Source organism: Osmerus eperlanus, chromosome 10 (genome assembly GCF_963692335.1).
Source record: "Osmerus eperlanus chromosome 10, fOsmEpe2.1, whole genome shotgun sequence".
In the NCBI taxonomy this organism is placed as follows: domain Eukaryota; kingdom Metazoa; phylum Chordata; class Actinopteri; order Osmeriformes; family Osmeridae; genus Osmerus; species Osmerus eperlanus.
This window is the reverse complement of record NC_085027.1, coordinates 10,189,015-10,205,957: the sequence shown is the minus strand read 5'-3', so window position 1 is coordinate 10,205,957 and position 16,943 is coordinate 10,189,015. Positions and strand designations below refer to the sequence as shown.

The 16,943-nt window shown below is 41.5% G+C and overlaps 1 protein-coding gene across 2 annotated transcripts in view; it reads right to left on the bottom strand.

The window, feature by feature from the left end:
- The window catches only part of LOC134027683 (A disintegrin and metalloproteinase with thrombospondin motifs 7), a 59,980-nt gene that overhangs the window by 41,027 nt on the left and 2,010 nt on the right, over positions 1–16,943 (bottom strand). The window contains exons 2-7 of one of the 2 annotated variants that reach the window (XM_062470662.1): positions 14,762–15,129; positions 9,437–9,623; positions 8,164–8,360; positions 4,144–4,227; positions 2,636–2,760; positions 731–880 (exon numbers count right to left, since the gene is read on the bottom strand). In XM_062470662.1, the coding sequence (XP_062326646.1) occupies positions 731–880; positions 2,636–2,760; positions 4,144–4,227; positions 8,164–8,360; positions 9,437–9,623; positions 14,762–15,129 (1,111 nt within the window). The remainder of the gene's footprint in view (positions 1–730; positions 881–2,635; positions 2,761–4,143; positions 4,228–8,163; positions 8,361–9,436; positions 9,624–14,761; positions 15,130–16,943) is intronic. The other variant, XM_062470663.1, reaches the window with a different exon arrangement.

The following is a 16,943-nucleotide window of genomic DNA, read 5'->3' as shown; positions in this document are numbered from 1 at the left end:
TATAATTTAAGTATTTAACATATTGGAAAACTTGCTGAACAAATTATTTCTGCTTAACATCTGAAATGTGCAGACACCCCCACCAATATACTTGGTATTTTAATGTGGTTTCTCATAGCGCATTCTGCAACATGCCATTTTGGCTTGCATCTGAAGACTTAATGCATTATATATATTTGATTGATTAGATCTAATAACATTTTGTTTGTATAGCCCTTTTAACAAGCAATTTTACAGAGGGCTTTAAGGATGTCCATTGAACTGTACCTAAATCAACTTAAACCCTCAAGGAACATGAAACATATGCCATACTATATGAAATGCTCTTTGAACACTAATAGTACAACACTTACTAAGCTCACAAATGTAATATCCCAATATTTAACAACATGATCCCAACACTCGGTTTCTGAAAGAATGATTTAACGATGTACACGACACCAGTGGAAATTTGTGTTTGGTATTTTACTAAACACAAAGGTTTAGTATTGTGTTTAGTATTTTACTAAACACAAAGGTTTAGTATTATGTTTAGTATTTTACTAAACACAAAGGTTTAGTATTGTGTTTAGTATTTTACTAAACACAAAGGTTTAGTATTGTGTTTAGTATTTTACTAAACGCAGGGTCCATCAATTGAAAAGATGTACATGTGACCACATGTACAAGTTGCGAGTGTGCGTGTTTGTGCATGTGCATCTGTATTCTAAGGTGAGCGAAGTGACCTTACTTGTGTCCCAGCTCATGGGCGATGGTGAAGGAGAGTGGCAGACCCGTGTCCTCGCTGATGCTGCAGCTGCGATGTGGCTGACACATGCCCGCGACGTGAGACAGACCCAGAGTCTCGCAGGGCTTATTGATGGCTGCACAGATGTCCTTTCTGTCAGTGGGTGAAAAAGTACAAGGTATGAAGAAAGGACAAAAACAGGATAGATGACAAAGGATGATAGAGAACAAGAAATGATGGCGGACAAAAGAAGATGTAGGACACGAGAAGATCATAATTATATTAATGATTATAAATTGTATTTATAATGGCTCTTTCTTGCACTCAAGATTCTACAGTAGAGTAAAAATTACAATCATGAAACATAATATACAAAACAATAAGAACACAAATTAAATGAACAATTAAAAGCTTGATTAAAAAGGTAAGTTTTAAACAAATTCTTAAAATTACCAAGTAGCATTTCTGATGGAAACAGGTAGTGAGTTTCACAGTTTAGGATGTGTGCATGAGAAGATGGTTTTCAATTTGCAGAGGGGTACAGAGTGATAGTCAGCTGACCGAAGTGCTCGAGAGGGAGTATGAGAATAATATTAAAAGGGGAATCTTATCATCTCACTATCTACCATTCACTATCTCATTTCTGAACACTCTCCCAGTCCCTGCCACAAGATTGCCAGCTCCTTGCTTCACCGTAGGCATAGTACTATCCAGCTCCTGAATGGTACCTGGTTTAAACCAGATGTGTCTTTTCAGTCCACCTTATGCTTTTACTTATGCTTTAATCAACAACAAAAAAACATTTGGGAAACTCACAGTGAGCTGTAACATGCTTTTTACTCAGAAGTGGCTTCATTATGACCCGTCACTATACTATATGATCCCAATGCCTGACTGATGGAGTGCTGTAGAGACAGTTATGTTTTGTAATATATATACACATTTGCAAACACTTCTAAAATGTGTTTTAGAGACTTTCAAATGTGTGCAGTAGTATGATACCTCCTTTTATGAGTCAAGATGTAATAAAACAAAATTGCACAAAAACGTGTACCTACAAACATCAAAAGATAGATGGTTGGTTGGATTAAACAGCTAAAACCAATCAAGATCCAGACATGGCAAAGACAATCTCTGTCTCTCTGTATCATCTAAAAAGGTTAAGAAATGTCGACTACACTGTTGGAACTTCCTTTACCTTATGTTTCTAAAATTTGAGAAACTTCAATTGCTTTCGTGCATCAAACCAAACAAGCAGTCAGTTAATGAGCGGCCATGAATGGGTTGCTAGATTAGGTAGGGAGAGTGAAAGCATGCAAGGACAACAGAGAAAGAGAGAAAGGAAAATAGGCACAAAGAAAGAGAAGACGATATACCAGTACAAAACCACTCTGTAATTGAATAGGGGGGACATGGCTTGATTTCAGGGTGTGTTTTTATATATAACTATATATTCCTATCAAATGTAAACACCCATAATAACTGAATGAGAGTACTACTCATCAATCCTGTATACCATGGGGGAAAGGATTCAGTGCAATCCTAGTAGAATGAACAGGAATGCTACAGAATAAAACACCAAGGTGACATTAAGAAGGACAGCTGAGCACTCCATGGAAAACAATAACAATTAACAACAATTGCCTTAGGATACTCAAAAGGTGAGGGACACATGGTGAGGCCATCTTCTGTGTGGGCTGGAATGTCTCTCTGGAACTTGTCTCAATTCATTCCTTGTAATTCCTTGTCTCAAGTCCATTTCAGAAATACGTCATTTGTAACTCATTGACGGTCAAGGGAACCACATTAAAAAGAAAGGGTACATACATTTTTTAGGTGAATTAAGTGAATGGGCAGTTGAATGGTAGATTGCTAAAGTTGACTTAAAAAGACACTGTCATTCTGTACCTTGTGAGCAGGACAGCTACATCATGATGTACTGGATGCTCATCTCCCTTCATGTTGAGACGTTTCTGCCACTTACAGAAGCTACTCAGGCTGTTGTCAGCATGATGTGTGATCTTCAGTTCTTCCTGTCAAGCACAAGCATGTCCTTGTAGTGTGTATGACATATGGAAATACTGGGTACTGGATAAGTGGTAAGACTATAATTTATACATGTTTAGTTTTCAGAAATGAATAATAACTCATAGGGCATGAAGCATAAATGACTGGCAAAATATATTTAGCATTAATACTTTCACAAAGTGTTTAAATTAATAGCCTGGCTTTACTTTTTTGTTCAGGCTTTGTCACTTGTAAGAAAGCATTACTGCTCTCCGGTAAAAAGAAAATGACAGATACTTGTATGGTTCTCTTTGACTTTGAATTGTAAAATAACATAAATAATTTGGTCTGTAAAGAACTTCAGAAGTTCTCTTCTGGGTAGTGCAGGGATTTAGTTACTTTTACTGTGTGTCCAGTAGGTGTGCTTGCCTGCCTTCCTGCCTGCTGGTCGCCTGACTGACTGACTGTGTGTGTGTGTGTATGTGTGAGGTCAGCTGAGGTCTTTCAACTTCACAAGTTAATGTAGGTCACGGTAGATGAAAGCATCATCTCCATGCCATGTACTGTACAGGGTGCGTGGATGATGTGATTACGCAATGCCTTTCATCCCACGCAACAAAGTTAAGTGTTACCAGTTCATGTATATGCACAGGAATCTCCTGTTTGCTGAATGTGGGACTACAAAAACATTAATCACGGAAAGGTTCTAACATGAGCCAGTAGGAAATGTCAATCTGACAGTGTTTTAGAAACAAAAGAAGAACATGGAAATGTTGCCATCTCTTTGCGTCTGTGAGAACTGTTATGGTCAGGCCAATCTGAGAAAAAATAACAATTTGTTAATTCCAGTTAATTTGTAGTTTTTACTGTGAAGCTATCAAAGCAGCCTTGAATTGTAAGGTTCTCTAAAGTTATGAGATGTAGACTATACTGTATAATATACTGTATTATATACTGTATACTATACTGTATACTGTATACTATACTGTATTCTCAAGAAATAAGAAAATTATACCATCCATCCATCATCTTCCGCTTATCCGGGGGTCGGGTCGCGGGGGCAGCAACCTAAGCAAGGAGGCCCAGACTTCCCTCTCCCCGGCCACTTCCACCAGCTCTTCCTGGGGGACCCCGAGGCGTTCCCAGGCCAGCCGAGAGACATAGTCCCTCCAGCGTGTCCTGGGTCTTCCCCGGGGCCTCTTCCCAGGATTTTATACCATCCAAACAAATAATGTGGTGTAAATTCACTTTAAATATTAGGCTTAGGTGTATTGAAAACCAGGCTATGTTTAGCTTCTGAAAATTGAGAAACACTTTTGGCTTCACAACACAAGTTGGATCAATTTCCATCTTTGATCACCACGTCAAAAATGATCACTGCATGGTGCGTTTCTGCAAACCGCTCTTACCTCATCCTTCTCCAGCAGTATGAGACGAACCACCACAATGTTGACGGCATTGCCAATACTGGCATCACGAAAAATCAGAGACACCTAAAAAAAAATTAAATAGCAATTCATATGATTGCATTTGTACAGTGAGAACATTTTTCTAACAGGAAAAACAGAAAACAGTACTTATTAGGACTACGTAAAAGGTTTCAATTCTACTGAATGGTGAATAAAAGACGTGCTGCTCAAGTGAACAGGCCTCATCTCAGACTTAAACGCTTGAATAAAAATGTGGGATGAATGTGATCGATGGATCTCATGAGAGCATCCCATGGGTTGCAAGTGATATGCAGTGCAGGAAAGTACAAGGCTTCATTCAATTCAAGTCCACGCAAAGGGTTTACAAATATCATTACACAAACTCTTGAAAGGCAAACTATTGATTCAAGACAGTGTGCTGCTTACCAAAAAGATGATGAGTCATATTAAAGATCGAGGGGGAGACAAGGTGCTGCTCCAAGACCCCCCCCCCTCCACACACACACCCCACTTACAAATTCCCCTTAAAACAACATATATACGTATACTATATAATATTATATATATATTCATAGACTTGACTTCTGCAGACATTTGCTTGGACTCTTTTCAAATGTAAAATTGAATAACACTCCAAGTCTCGTTTAATAACATCTTCACAAAGAATCTTCAACTGAATCTTCCAATATTCAAAACCTTGAGGGTTTTGGAGATGTGATCATATACACAGATGCGCACGCATGCATAGACACAGACATACAAACACATGGATGGCAAGACGCCTTGCTGAACAGAAGAGAGAGTTCATCTCGTTAAGTGGCCGAGTACTGGCTTACTCTTCTCCCTTCACTCGACGAGGAGGTTACAACACCCTGGACTGCTAATGTGCTGTCGCCTGCCTGGTTTAGCGCTTGCATTTTAAGTGGTTCATTATATAACTCCAAACTCATCAGAGAAAGGTTTCCTTGCCCCTCCTTGCTACTGTATTTGAAGTCAAACCATCACACAATACGTTCCCTATTCAGAGTGGCAGTCGTGCACATGAGGAATGAGAACACCTTGAAGCCTAAATAACATATGCAAACAAGAGGCTGCTGATGGTATGCCCTTGAGGCAGGGGAGATTGTACAGGGGCAGCTCTCTGTAACTTATCTTTCTATAGAGGCAAAGGGCTGAGGAGTGTCAAGTTTAGCTATTATATATTGGATATTTCTAAAATGTCATGAAATAAAAAAGGTGAGTTCAGTCTTAAACAAAAGTCCTGTGGGGACTCCAAGGCCCCAAAGTTCTACACAAGTTTAGGAAACAATAATGTCACAAGGCAATAAGTCATACCACAGAAGGTTAACACTTGTGCTGCCTTCGGGTCACATGACCCAAAGGTTCATAACGAACCATCGTTGTGTTTACCCAATTTTACCCAATACAAAAACAAATAAAAATAATTTTCTTTTAACCTTCGCAATGTTGGGGGTCTGAGACAGCCCAACGGTTAAAAGAAAATGCTTCACTTTGTTTTTGTATGCGGTAAAGTTGTCGCAATACGATGGTGGGTCACAATGACTGATGGCTCAGAATGACCCGAAGATAACACAAGGGATAAGCAACATGCACTGAAAACATTCAGCCCCGAAGAACATTGTGAAGAAGATTTTTTATGTCTTTCTCTATGTCTTTCAGTTTGCAAAGTTGTCCTGGTTCTGTGAGTTCCAATTCTGTTCAATCTTAGGAGTAAAAGTTAACATTAAACTGGAGTACATATTAGTATGTAAGACTTGAATCTATAATATTAAAAACTGAAAAGTAATACTGCTACTTCTTATAACACATAAAACATACATCTATTCGGTTCTTCTAAATAACAACATCAACTTTTCTCTACTTTAGGTGCCATGTAAAGGAAAACCAACTTTTTAAATGCGCGTTGACTTTTAACAACATTTTCACCAACATCAGGGTCAAATTCCAAACATTGTCCTCGTTGATTTGTAAATGTGTCCACACCACATTGTCTGTGCAGTGGCTTTGTCATTGAGACACTGGAGACCAGCATAGCTTCAAAACAATGTATAATGGAAGTCATTCATCAGCATGCTGTCTATCCATAAGACTCCTCAGCCTTCAACTGGAGAAAAGACAGTTTAAAAAGATGAAACGTACAAACTGAACAGAAAGCACTGTGGTTTCAGTTGAAAAGGCATTGTGCTGACCCAACTTCTCCACCATATTTTTTTAAAGCCTTTCATTTTCAGCCTTCCATTTTCATGAACTGGAAAAACATTATTTCCTAGCCTTACTGTATACAAAATAAAGGGAAATGCAGACCTCTAATAACAGTCGCAGGTCACCTTGACAACTCTGTAGCTTAAAAGTATTTTGTGAAAAGACTCCAGTTTCGTAGCTATAGTGGCTATGCTTACATTTTACTTATTCTACAGCATGAGCATAAATGTAACTCCCCATGTATACTTGTATCCTAGTGTGTCTGTGTTTAGGTCGATATGACCCCATTTGAATCTCTTGAAAACTGTAGTTATAGACCAAACCATCATACGAGAAAATATGAGGACACTATTTTCATTTGACTTTCACTACTATCTTATTCAACCTGCAAGGTGGGTGCTAGGTTTGCCCACAGGATCATTCCAGAGACACGAACATCCTGATAAAATTGTTAACCCCTTTGACAGTTCCACATTTTGGATCAACATCCTTAGACAATGAAAGAGTGGTTGGCCCAGAGGAAGATGATGCCATTTCTGTTTGTTTGGAGTTTGCAAACCATATGCTACAGTTTCCAACCAAAACACAGGTTTGAAGCTTTCAAGTTCAAAGTGGAGATGCAGGGGGCTGAAAAACAAAAGATATTGGAGGATGGGGAGGATAAAGGCTGCTTCCTTTCTGTATTATTTTTTGTGAAGCCAACTAACGTGAGAATACTATGCCATGCGGTCTTCTTTCCTGAGATTGCATCCTTTGCTAGACCATTCAAGCAGCTGTGGCCAGACCAAGCGCACTGTGTTTTGGAAAAAGCAGCTAATGTTCTGACAATGGAAGAGGTCAGCTGGCTTCAGCTTGGCCTCCATCCAGGAAGTGGTAAAAACACAAGGGTCAATGGGCAGAAAGCTGTTGTCATTTAGAACAAGGGAGTATGAATGTTACAGTTGGAAGGCAGCTCCAATACAAATCGAGCATACCCCTGTCCTAACAAATGAGAGTAAGTATGTGTGTTTGCGTGTGTGGATACTTGTGTGTGTTGTTAAGGGATGGGGTGTAACAGATTACAGACAAAGTAGATCTGCCAGGAATATATCCAATCATGCTCTGATAACATGTAAATTACAGCTATAACCATGTTTTTTGGCAAGAGAGGAAAGTCAATGACCCCACTTACACACATCAAAATGGGCATTACAATTTGTCAAGTTGAAATTCTTACAGTGTGTGACTTCTGTAGAATCTTGAATGATTTGTATGAAGGTAAAATATATATATATATTGTGAACTCACAGAAAGAACAGTTCAGATAGACAGTGAGGTTTGTAGAAGGTATAGTTGAATGTTTAGTAGGTGTAATGGGACTTCTGATGGGTACAAGGTCATATGAATAATGTGGGATCAGAGATCAGAGGATGGATCAGATTCACCAGACATATTTTGCCACACTCTGTTTTCACACTTGAGAGAGAGAAAAAGAGAGAGAGAGAGAGAGAGAGAGAGAAAGATATTAGGGTGCCAATAACATAATGATGCATTAACTAGGCTGACAACTCTCAAATCAATTATTAAAATCCTTCCTTGACTAAATATTCAGGAATATCACCACTGAAAACATCATGGTTTACCTCTTCTGGCATCTCCATCGGTTTTGTAGATAAGACGTGATTGGATGTGAAAAAGGAATGAAACCTCCCTTCCTTGGTTGCACACTCATTTAAACAGTATTAGTAACTACAATCATAGTGGCTTGGCTAGCGCTAATATTACTTGGCAACTCACAATGTTCATGATGGCCAGGACATAGCTCTCCACGCCCCCGCTTCCATGGTACTCCACCATCTTGGCATCAGCCACCACCAGAGTCTCCACCCACTTCTCCCTGCTGACGGAGCGCTGGCGAATCTTCCTCCTCCTTCGCTGGCGCCGTTCCCAGCGCTCCCGTTGCCTCTCAAAACGCTCCAAAGCGACATCTGGATCTGGGGAGGAGACCCCAACAGGGACATTCATGTATAAGCAGCACAGTCAGGATTATTGTGTAGTGTCAGATGTTGGATGATCATGCAATGTATGTGTACAGTATGGGGTGCTACAGGGTATTTTCTGGTCACAAGCCCTGTCTTGTAAGTTGTGTTGTACATGTCTGCTGAACCCTCTTCAGAAAACTGTGTATTAAAGGCTGTGTAGCACCAGACAGTATAAGTACAGATGCCAACATCTTTTAGGCACCCTATTAGATGCTACATGCACAACCTCACTCATAGAGACGGTGGCTGTCTCATCCCAGAACAATCCCTTACACTCAAGTAGGAAATTCCTTATGCAATTGTTTTCTTCCATAAAAATGCATTAAACCGGACAAACCTCCAAACCAGTTCAACCATCCTAAGCCATTTGTGGAATATTCAAGAAATCCAACTGACCTATTCTCTGTCCTCGTAGAAAAGAGAATCAAGAACCAATTTGTAAGTCAAAGAAATAGCCTACGGCGGTATGTTAGTTTTTTTTTACATTCAGCTCCAGCTGCAAAGGCTTCACTTGAATTATCAATGTCAGAGTCTCACCTTGTGGGTGTTTTTCTTCGTTTCAGGCTAAATTAAGTCGTCATATTTTCAGCTGTACAAGTAATGAGCCAACTGCCTGGGTGCTTTTTCATTGAGTGTGTGCTAATCAAATATTCTCAAAGAGATCAGGGGAGCATGTGGAATCATTAAGATAATAGTCTTAATTAAAAAAATATATTCACAGACATGACTAGGATTGGTACTGCAGAGGTAGGATTCATGATTTGACCTGCTCAGTTATACTGTCTAATTACTGTCCCTTAAGATAATGTGTGTTATATGATTGAAAAAGATCCCATTTCTGCCTCTGGAGTCACATTTAGGATTGCTCTTGGTAAATAAAAATCTTTTGACAAGTGTTTTAGCAGTGCTTGAATTTGCCTGGTGCCAAGGAACCAATGGTCAGCCAACCAAACTGACAAGAAAGATAAACAATAATTGACTGAGATCCAATTGAGGGTGCACATTGAAGTCGTAATTGTATGTTTCACCTTTGACACCACTTGACACGGTACTGTTGAAAGCCTGCTCTCCAGATAAGGACTGTACAATATGACTGAAGGCAGAGGAGGCATGACGTTTGTAGATAACGTGGGCTTGTGGCCTGCCAGAGTCATCGCTGGACTGCTCCAATGGGCGGATAAAGAATTCATCATTGGTCAGCTTAAACAGTCCGGTCTACAGAGAGGAAGAGGGGATCAAATTTGGTTGCTGTTAGACATAATGAAAATTCTAAGAACATTGATAACGTAGATTATTTTGAAATGCAAGGTTCGATTGCTCTGAAATGAGAACAACATAAACTCCTCAAAAAAAGTTTGGAAATGTTATTTCGGTCGATTATTCCTCCCCTTCAATAATACCAATTGGTATTGTATTGGGATTATATCGTTGGAAAGCCTGATTAGTCACCTTTACAACTTGTAAGGATTGTGCATTCGTGGAATGAGCAATGTGTGGGTACCCGTGTGGGTAGCGGCCCCAAACTTTTTGCCAACATCCCCTGCAATATTCTTCTGTTGGTATTCACGCTCATTTTGAGCTTCAAGTGGGATCAGCTTGGGCGTGCTGTACGTGCCAGAGTGACCAACGCAGACATGTTGTCTGATTTGTGACAATTCCTGGTTGAGGAATGGGATGCCATCCCACAGCAGTGTGTGACCAGGCTGGTGACCAGCATGAGGAGGAGGTGCCAAGCTGTTGTGGCTGCGTATGGATCTTCCACACGCAACTGAGGTCCCTGACAGTGTAAAATGAATAAAGTGTAAAAATGGCCAATATGTGTTGTTTTTTCCTTATTACTGTGGGAGAGTTCATCCAATCCACCAAGCAACTCAAAACGAGAGTGAATACCAACAGAAGAATATTGCGTGGGATTTTGGCAAATTAGGTCACTAGCCATACGGTTAGCTGTGTTGCTCATTCCACGAATGCACGATCCTTACAAGTAGTACCTCGTTGTAAAGGTGAGTAATCAGGCTTTCCAACGATATGAAATACCCTTAAATAATACCAATTGGTATTATTTAAGGGGAGGAATAATCGACCGAAATAACGTTTCTGAACTTTTTTTTGAGGAGTTTATGAAGTGGGAGTGGGGTTCAAAATATTTTGTTATGAGAAACATATCAAGCCCATTACACACAGACGTGTGTGGATCCAAACTTCTTAGGCTTGGCCAAAAATGTTTTTGCACATTCTACAGTATGGGAGAGATGTCAAAATGAATAGAAGAAATAAAAGGCAATTCATTCAGCTGCGTATTAAATACCCATAGAATACAGTATTATACTCATTAAATTACTATTATTAGCATAATTTTCTCTGCCTCACAGGGACCAAAGGCGGACAGAGAAATTGAGTCATAACACAGTGAATAAATTGGAACATAACTCTTCTTTTCTTTTTACTTGGACCAACCGTGTGGACATTTATAAAATTACAGGGCCATGACCTGTCATTACATCCAACTACAATTTTTTACATGGGCGACCACATTTACAAGCCATGTCAGAGGCCTTCACATACGCCCATTTAGATGTACGGAACTGCACCTAAACCAATTGCACCTACACCAACCTAAACCCTAAAAGAAGACAAGGAAAAACTGGGAGTCAGATGGCTGAGCGGTTAGGGAATCGGGCTAGTAATCTGAAGGTTGCCAGTTCGATTCCCGGCTGTGTCAAATGACGTTGTGTCCTTGGGCAAGGCACTTCACCCTACTTGCCTCGGGGGGAATGTTCCTGTACTTACTGTAAGTCGCTCTGGATAAGAGCGTCTGCTAAATGACTAAATGTAAATGTAAATGGATGTTGAAACAGAGTCCAGAAACATCCTGAGTTCCAAATCAGAGATCTGAGTTTCCAATGTGGTATTCAAATAATATTAATAAGAATATATTACATTCCCTCAATGACTGTAAGATTAAATAAAGACCATGTACTTTTGTCTGCATAGAGGATAAGAAGTATTAATCTACACTACCAGGGCGCAACAAAGAAGTTATAGTACCCTTGCGGCCAAGATAGGCTGTAGTATGATATGACAAAATTGCATTTGATCATAACCATTCATTTAGTCTTTCCTTAAACCCTTGAGAATGAGCTGGGCAGGCAACTGGAAAGTTCTAAAAGTCACATTTCCTTAATGAAGCAACAGATAATATAACAATTCATGTTTCCTTTCTTTTCCCCTGAATGTGTAGGTACCAGTGTTCTTTTACTGGTATATCATAAAATCTTTACATCATAATGGCCCCATGAAAAGAGATGTCAGTGTCTCTACTGTGCATACCCTATACTAATAAGGAGCACAGAGGATTGGTTGGTGCAGCCTATTTCAAAGTGCCATGCTATGCTATGCCAGTCAACTCTTAAGGATTAATTCCATCTCAATCTCTCATCTCTTTGCAGTTTTTCCCCGAGATCCTGTTAAACAGTATCCAACCTTGGTTCCTCACAGCTGAGGGGCAAGCTTAATCTTAAGAACTAAAACATGCATCCCCTGTGGGTGCAGGGAACCTTAGTGTGCACTTCTGACAGGAATGGACGAATGGCTCAGGAACATGCAGGCTTCAGTTGTTTTAGTTTTTCTCATTGTTTCACAATGCCGTTCTGATAACAATGTGCGAGTGTAGTAAACACATATCCTTAGCACAAACACTTTTTAAATGTACTAGAATCACACAACAAAGCAATAATAATAGCATGTGATATGGAATTAAGACTAAAAGAGAAGTAAATTGCAAGTTTTTAGTTTATACCCCTGCTCTGTATGAGGCACGTTCATCTGACACTCTCTGAAATCACCCTCTGATGATAATATTGGCAAGGAGATATAAACAGAGCGACCATGTAGACAATTGCGCACGTCGTACATCGTTTCATTTGAGTTGATCTTTAGTTGCTAAATGAAGCAGAATGAAAGGCTTTTTTCTGGTACGTGCACACATTCACACAGATAGACACACTTTATTGTAAACCTGCATCACAGAGAGACGGGCCCCTTATTTTACAATGGAACCTGATTTGACAGTAATAACTGATGCAACACATCCTTGACACACAGAGGTGATGTCCTGAGCACCAAAAGAGGATTAGAGTGTATAGTTTGATGCAATAGCTTAACATTCAATTGGTGTATGAAAAATAAAAGTTATGCTAGAGATTGCAAAAAAACAGGCAATAACTACAAGGCTTTTGCAGCAAGTAAAATCCACTATTCAGACACCAACCTTAATAGAACAACAGAGTGGAGTTCATCCCAAGTTCAAAGCAGCGGTATGCTCCAGGACACATTTTAAGATGCTGCCTTTTTCATCATACTTTCCATCAATGTTCTGTAGCTGAGGTGAGGCATTGCTTCAAAAAGATCAACCCTCGCCACCATTGTCCCTGTGCCCAACAACACCAAGATCACCTGCATGAACGGCTATCGCCCGATAGCACTGACCTCTGCTATCATGAAGTGCTTCGAGCGGCTAGTCAAACCATTCATCTGCTCCTCGCTGCCTCCCACCCTGGACCCTATGCAGTTTGCATACCAGTCCAACAGGTCTACAGACAATGCCATCGCCCTGACGATGCACACCGCCATAGGCGGAAATCCCGGGGGGGGGACAACTTCCCCATCCTGGGAAAAATATGATTTGTCCCCAATAAATCACTGTAAACATAACTATGTAATTTCAATAATATCAATAAAACGCAATGAAAGCGCTTTGCTGATTATGGACACAATGGCGCTTTTTTAATGTGCTATGTGTTACAGCAGTAATTTTGGTGTCCCCATCAGGAATTGCTCTTGAGAAAATGTCATATAATTGTCCCCCCCAAAGTTGATAGCAGATTTTCGCCACTGCACACCGCTCTTTCCCACCTGGAAAAATGGAATACGTATGTGAGTATGCTGTTCATTGACAACAGCTCAGCATTCAACACCATCATCCCCTCCAGACTTGTCTCCAAGCTTGTGGACCTGGGACTAAGCACCTCCCTATGCAAGTGGATCTTCAACTTCCTGACGGGAGGCCACAGGTGGTGAGAATCGGTGACTGCACCTCATCCACACTGATCACCAACACAGGCACCCCCCAGGGCTGTGTGCTCAGCCCTCTCCTGTTCTCCTTGTTCATGAATGACTGTGCGGCAACGCAGTTCAGACCTCCTTGTTAAGTTTGCTGACGACACAACCATTGTGGGCCTCATCTCTGACAGTGACGAGTCAGCCTACAGAGAGGAGGTTGATACACTGACATCATGGTGTCAGGACAATAAACTCTCTCTCAACATCAGCAAGACTAAGGAAATGATTGTGGACTATAGGAGGCGGCAGGAGGAGAAGCATGGACCCCTTCACGTCAACGGATCCAAAGTGGAAAAGGTCAGCTGCTTCAGGTTCCCCGGGGTGAACATCAGCAATGATCTAACCTAGTCTGCTCACACAGACAAGGTGGTCAAAGCGGCCCGGAAACGCCTCTTCTTCTTGAGGAGACTGAAGAAGTTTGGCAGGGACTCAGTCGTTCTCACTAACTTCTACAGATGCACTATAGAGAGCATACTGACTGGTTGCATCACAGTGTGGTATGGGAGCTGCACAGACAGGGACCGCAAGGCTCTATGTAGTGTGGTCAGGTCTGCTGAGTTCATCATCGGCAGGAAGCTCCCTGCCCTACAGGACACCTACCACACACGATGCCTCAGGAAAGCTGGCAGGATTCTAAAAGACTGTTACCACTTCAGTCTTTTTACCCTGTTGCCTTCTGGCAGGCGATACCGAAGCATTCGGTCTCACACACGCATACTGGACTACAGTTTCTTTCCAAGGGCCATCAGGCTTCTCAATGAACATTGATGTGGACATTGATACACTGTCGACACTCACACTAGTCACTTTACACACTGTCACTTCAGCTACTGGTTGCACTTTCAGCTACAGGTTGCACAATCAGCAATATTGCACTAATTGTACCCTACTTGTCTATAGGTTAGTATAGGTTATAAGGTTAGTGCAGGATATTACATGTATTATAGGTTTAGTATACTGTATTGTTTATTATTTTGTATATTTAGGATGTTTATTATCTTATATGTTAGCTTATAAATTCCATCACACAAATTGGGATTCACATTTATGATTTAATATAAATGTGTCTTGATTATTTCATAGCTTGAAACGGGGTTCCACGTGAGACTAACACTGATATCTAAATATATCCCCATCTGTTTGGACAAAGACGTTTAGGCCCTGTTTGTGTCATCCGACTGGTTACATCCTCTTCACTCATTGACACATTATCAGTCAGTACATAAACTCACCAAGCCATTACAGGTACTTATTGCTGCACTCCCCTTCACAGACGCCTCATCCCAAACTTCTCCAGCAAGGTGGCACACCAAAGAGCCTTGGCCACGTATTTTGGCGCCCTCCAAGCCACCGTACCTGCGTTCCGTCAGAAAGCCAGGAGCCAGCAGGTGTGCGTTAGGGGTGAGGTTGAAATGCAGATTGTGGCCGTCATGCTGCAATTGGTAGAACACACGCGTTAAGCTTCCCGGATCCCCTGGGGCCTCCCGCCGCTGTATCCGGCCAGCATGGTGGAACAGGAAGTTGGACAGGAAGTGACCTTTGGCATCCACTCTAGAAGGGTGAACTACTTCGTATTGCTGGAGCTCCCTCAGAAAACTCTCTGTGGGAAGGAGAGAGAGAGGAGAAGGATGTGTGGTCGTTGTCCACTAATTGACTTTGAGTTTATAAACAAGCATGAGAGAAATATAGACAAAACCGTCTGGACATCATCATATGCCTAGTATCTACACTACCATGGGAAGCTCAGACAAATGTGCATCTCAGCTAGGATCGAGGCCTGCCTCACAGACATCTCCGCCTGGATGACCAAGCACCACCGACTTTGTCCTCTCAAAGTTGGACTACTGCAACTCGCTGCTTGCCGGTCTCCCAGCATGCGCAACCCGCCCCCTCCAAAAGATTAAGAATGCGGCAGCCCACCTGGTCTTCAATCTACCCAGACGCTCCCATGTTACCCCACTCCTCATCTCCCTCCACTGGCTTCCCATCACAGCCCGTATCAGATTCAAGACCCTGGTACTGACCTTCCAAGCGGTGAACGGGACTGCACCCAACTACATCAAGTCTATGCTCCAGCCTTACACCCCCATCCGCCACCTACGGTCTTCTTGTGACAACCGCCTGGTGGTCCCACTGCTCAAGAGTGCCCGGTCCCAACATAAGCTCTTCTCCTGTCTGGCCCCCCAATGGTGGAATCAACTCCCCACCTCCATCAGAGACATTGACTGTCTCCCCACCTTAAAGAAAAGGCTCAAGACACACTTGTTCCGGGAGTACAACAGTACTTAGGAATGATTGGCTGGACCTGATGTTTCCTCCAGGATCACAATGACTCTTATTGAGAGACTTGTTGCTCTTGTTAGTTAGTTGTAACTGACTTGAACTTTTGTACTTGCGGTGTAATATATTTTTGTTGCTTGCTTTTTTCCTCAGGTACATCCTTGCACTTGTTGAGGTTCATGTTGTTTAATTGTTTAACTGTAACTTGTTCAACTACATGCTCTTGTGGTTCTTCCCTTTGGGACTTATTTCGTTTTCAGAATGTATGCTTCATGTTTGGCTACCCGCAATGTTTGTGGCATCTCGTTGTTATGATCAGCGACCGATGCACTTTTGTAAAGCTCTCTCTTGGAAGTCGCTTTGGATAAAAGCGTCTGCTAAATGCATAAATGTAAATGTAATTACATTATTGAGCCATTACTGAGGAGGTGTTTCACATGGCACAAATCTCAGTAGTGTGACCCCTGGTGTGCACACAAAAACCACCATAAGAGATTAATACAAGGGTTGGACAGTGCATCTAAACTGGTCTCAAAAACAATATAGGGAATACACGTTCCAAAAGCTTTGCATATCCTGCAGGTTTTCCAACTCTGATAAATTTGGCTTGAGATCCTGTGCCACTATCTCAGCTGGGAATATTGACAGTAAGTCAATCGAAATGCACTGTGCACATGCAAGTCCATGGTTGGCAGGAACATCTCATGTTTGGTCACAGTTGTCAACCCCTCCTCTTTGTATGCTCATCTTGACCCGGCGCGAGTCATTGTCATGGCAACAAGTGTGATTGCAGCAGCACAAGCTTTAACAAAGAGAGGAGGGGGTCCACAGAGCTAGCTCAGCGAGTCAGTTCACACACATAGCTATGTATGTATGTACGCACAAGCGATGTTTCCTTCCACTGACCATTTACCAGACAGACAATAATACAAGCATTGAATACAGCAGTTTGCATGCACTCACGCAGGCACGCAGACTCACACACACAAACAATAGTGTTGAAGGAATGGAAATAATTTTGGGACTGGTAATCTACAGAGGCAGTCATTCATATGACTAAACACAGCACTTTCATGCAAATACACACAAAAGCCACTTCAGCCACTACAAAATGGCTGTGTATCTCTGTTCTCT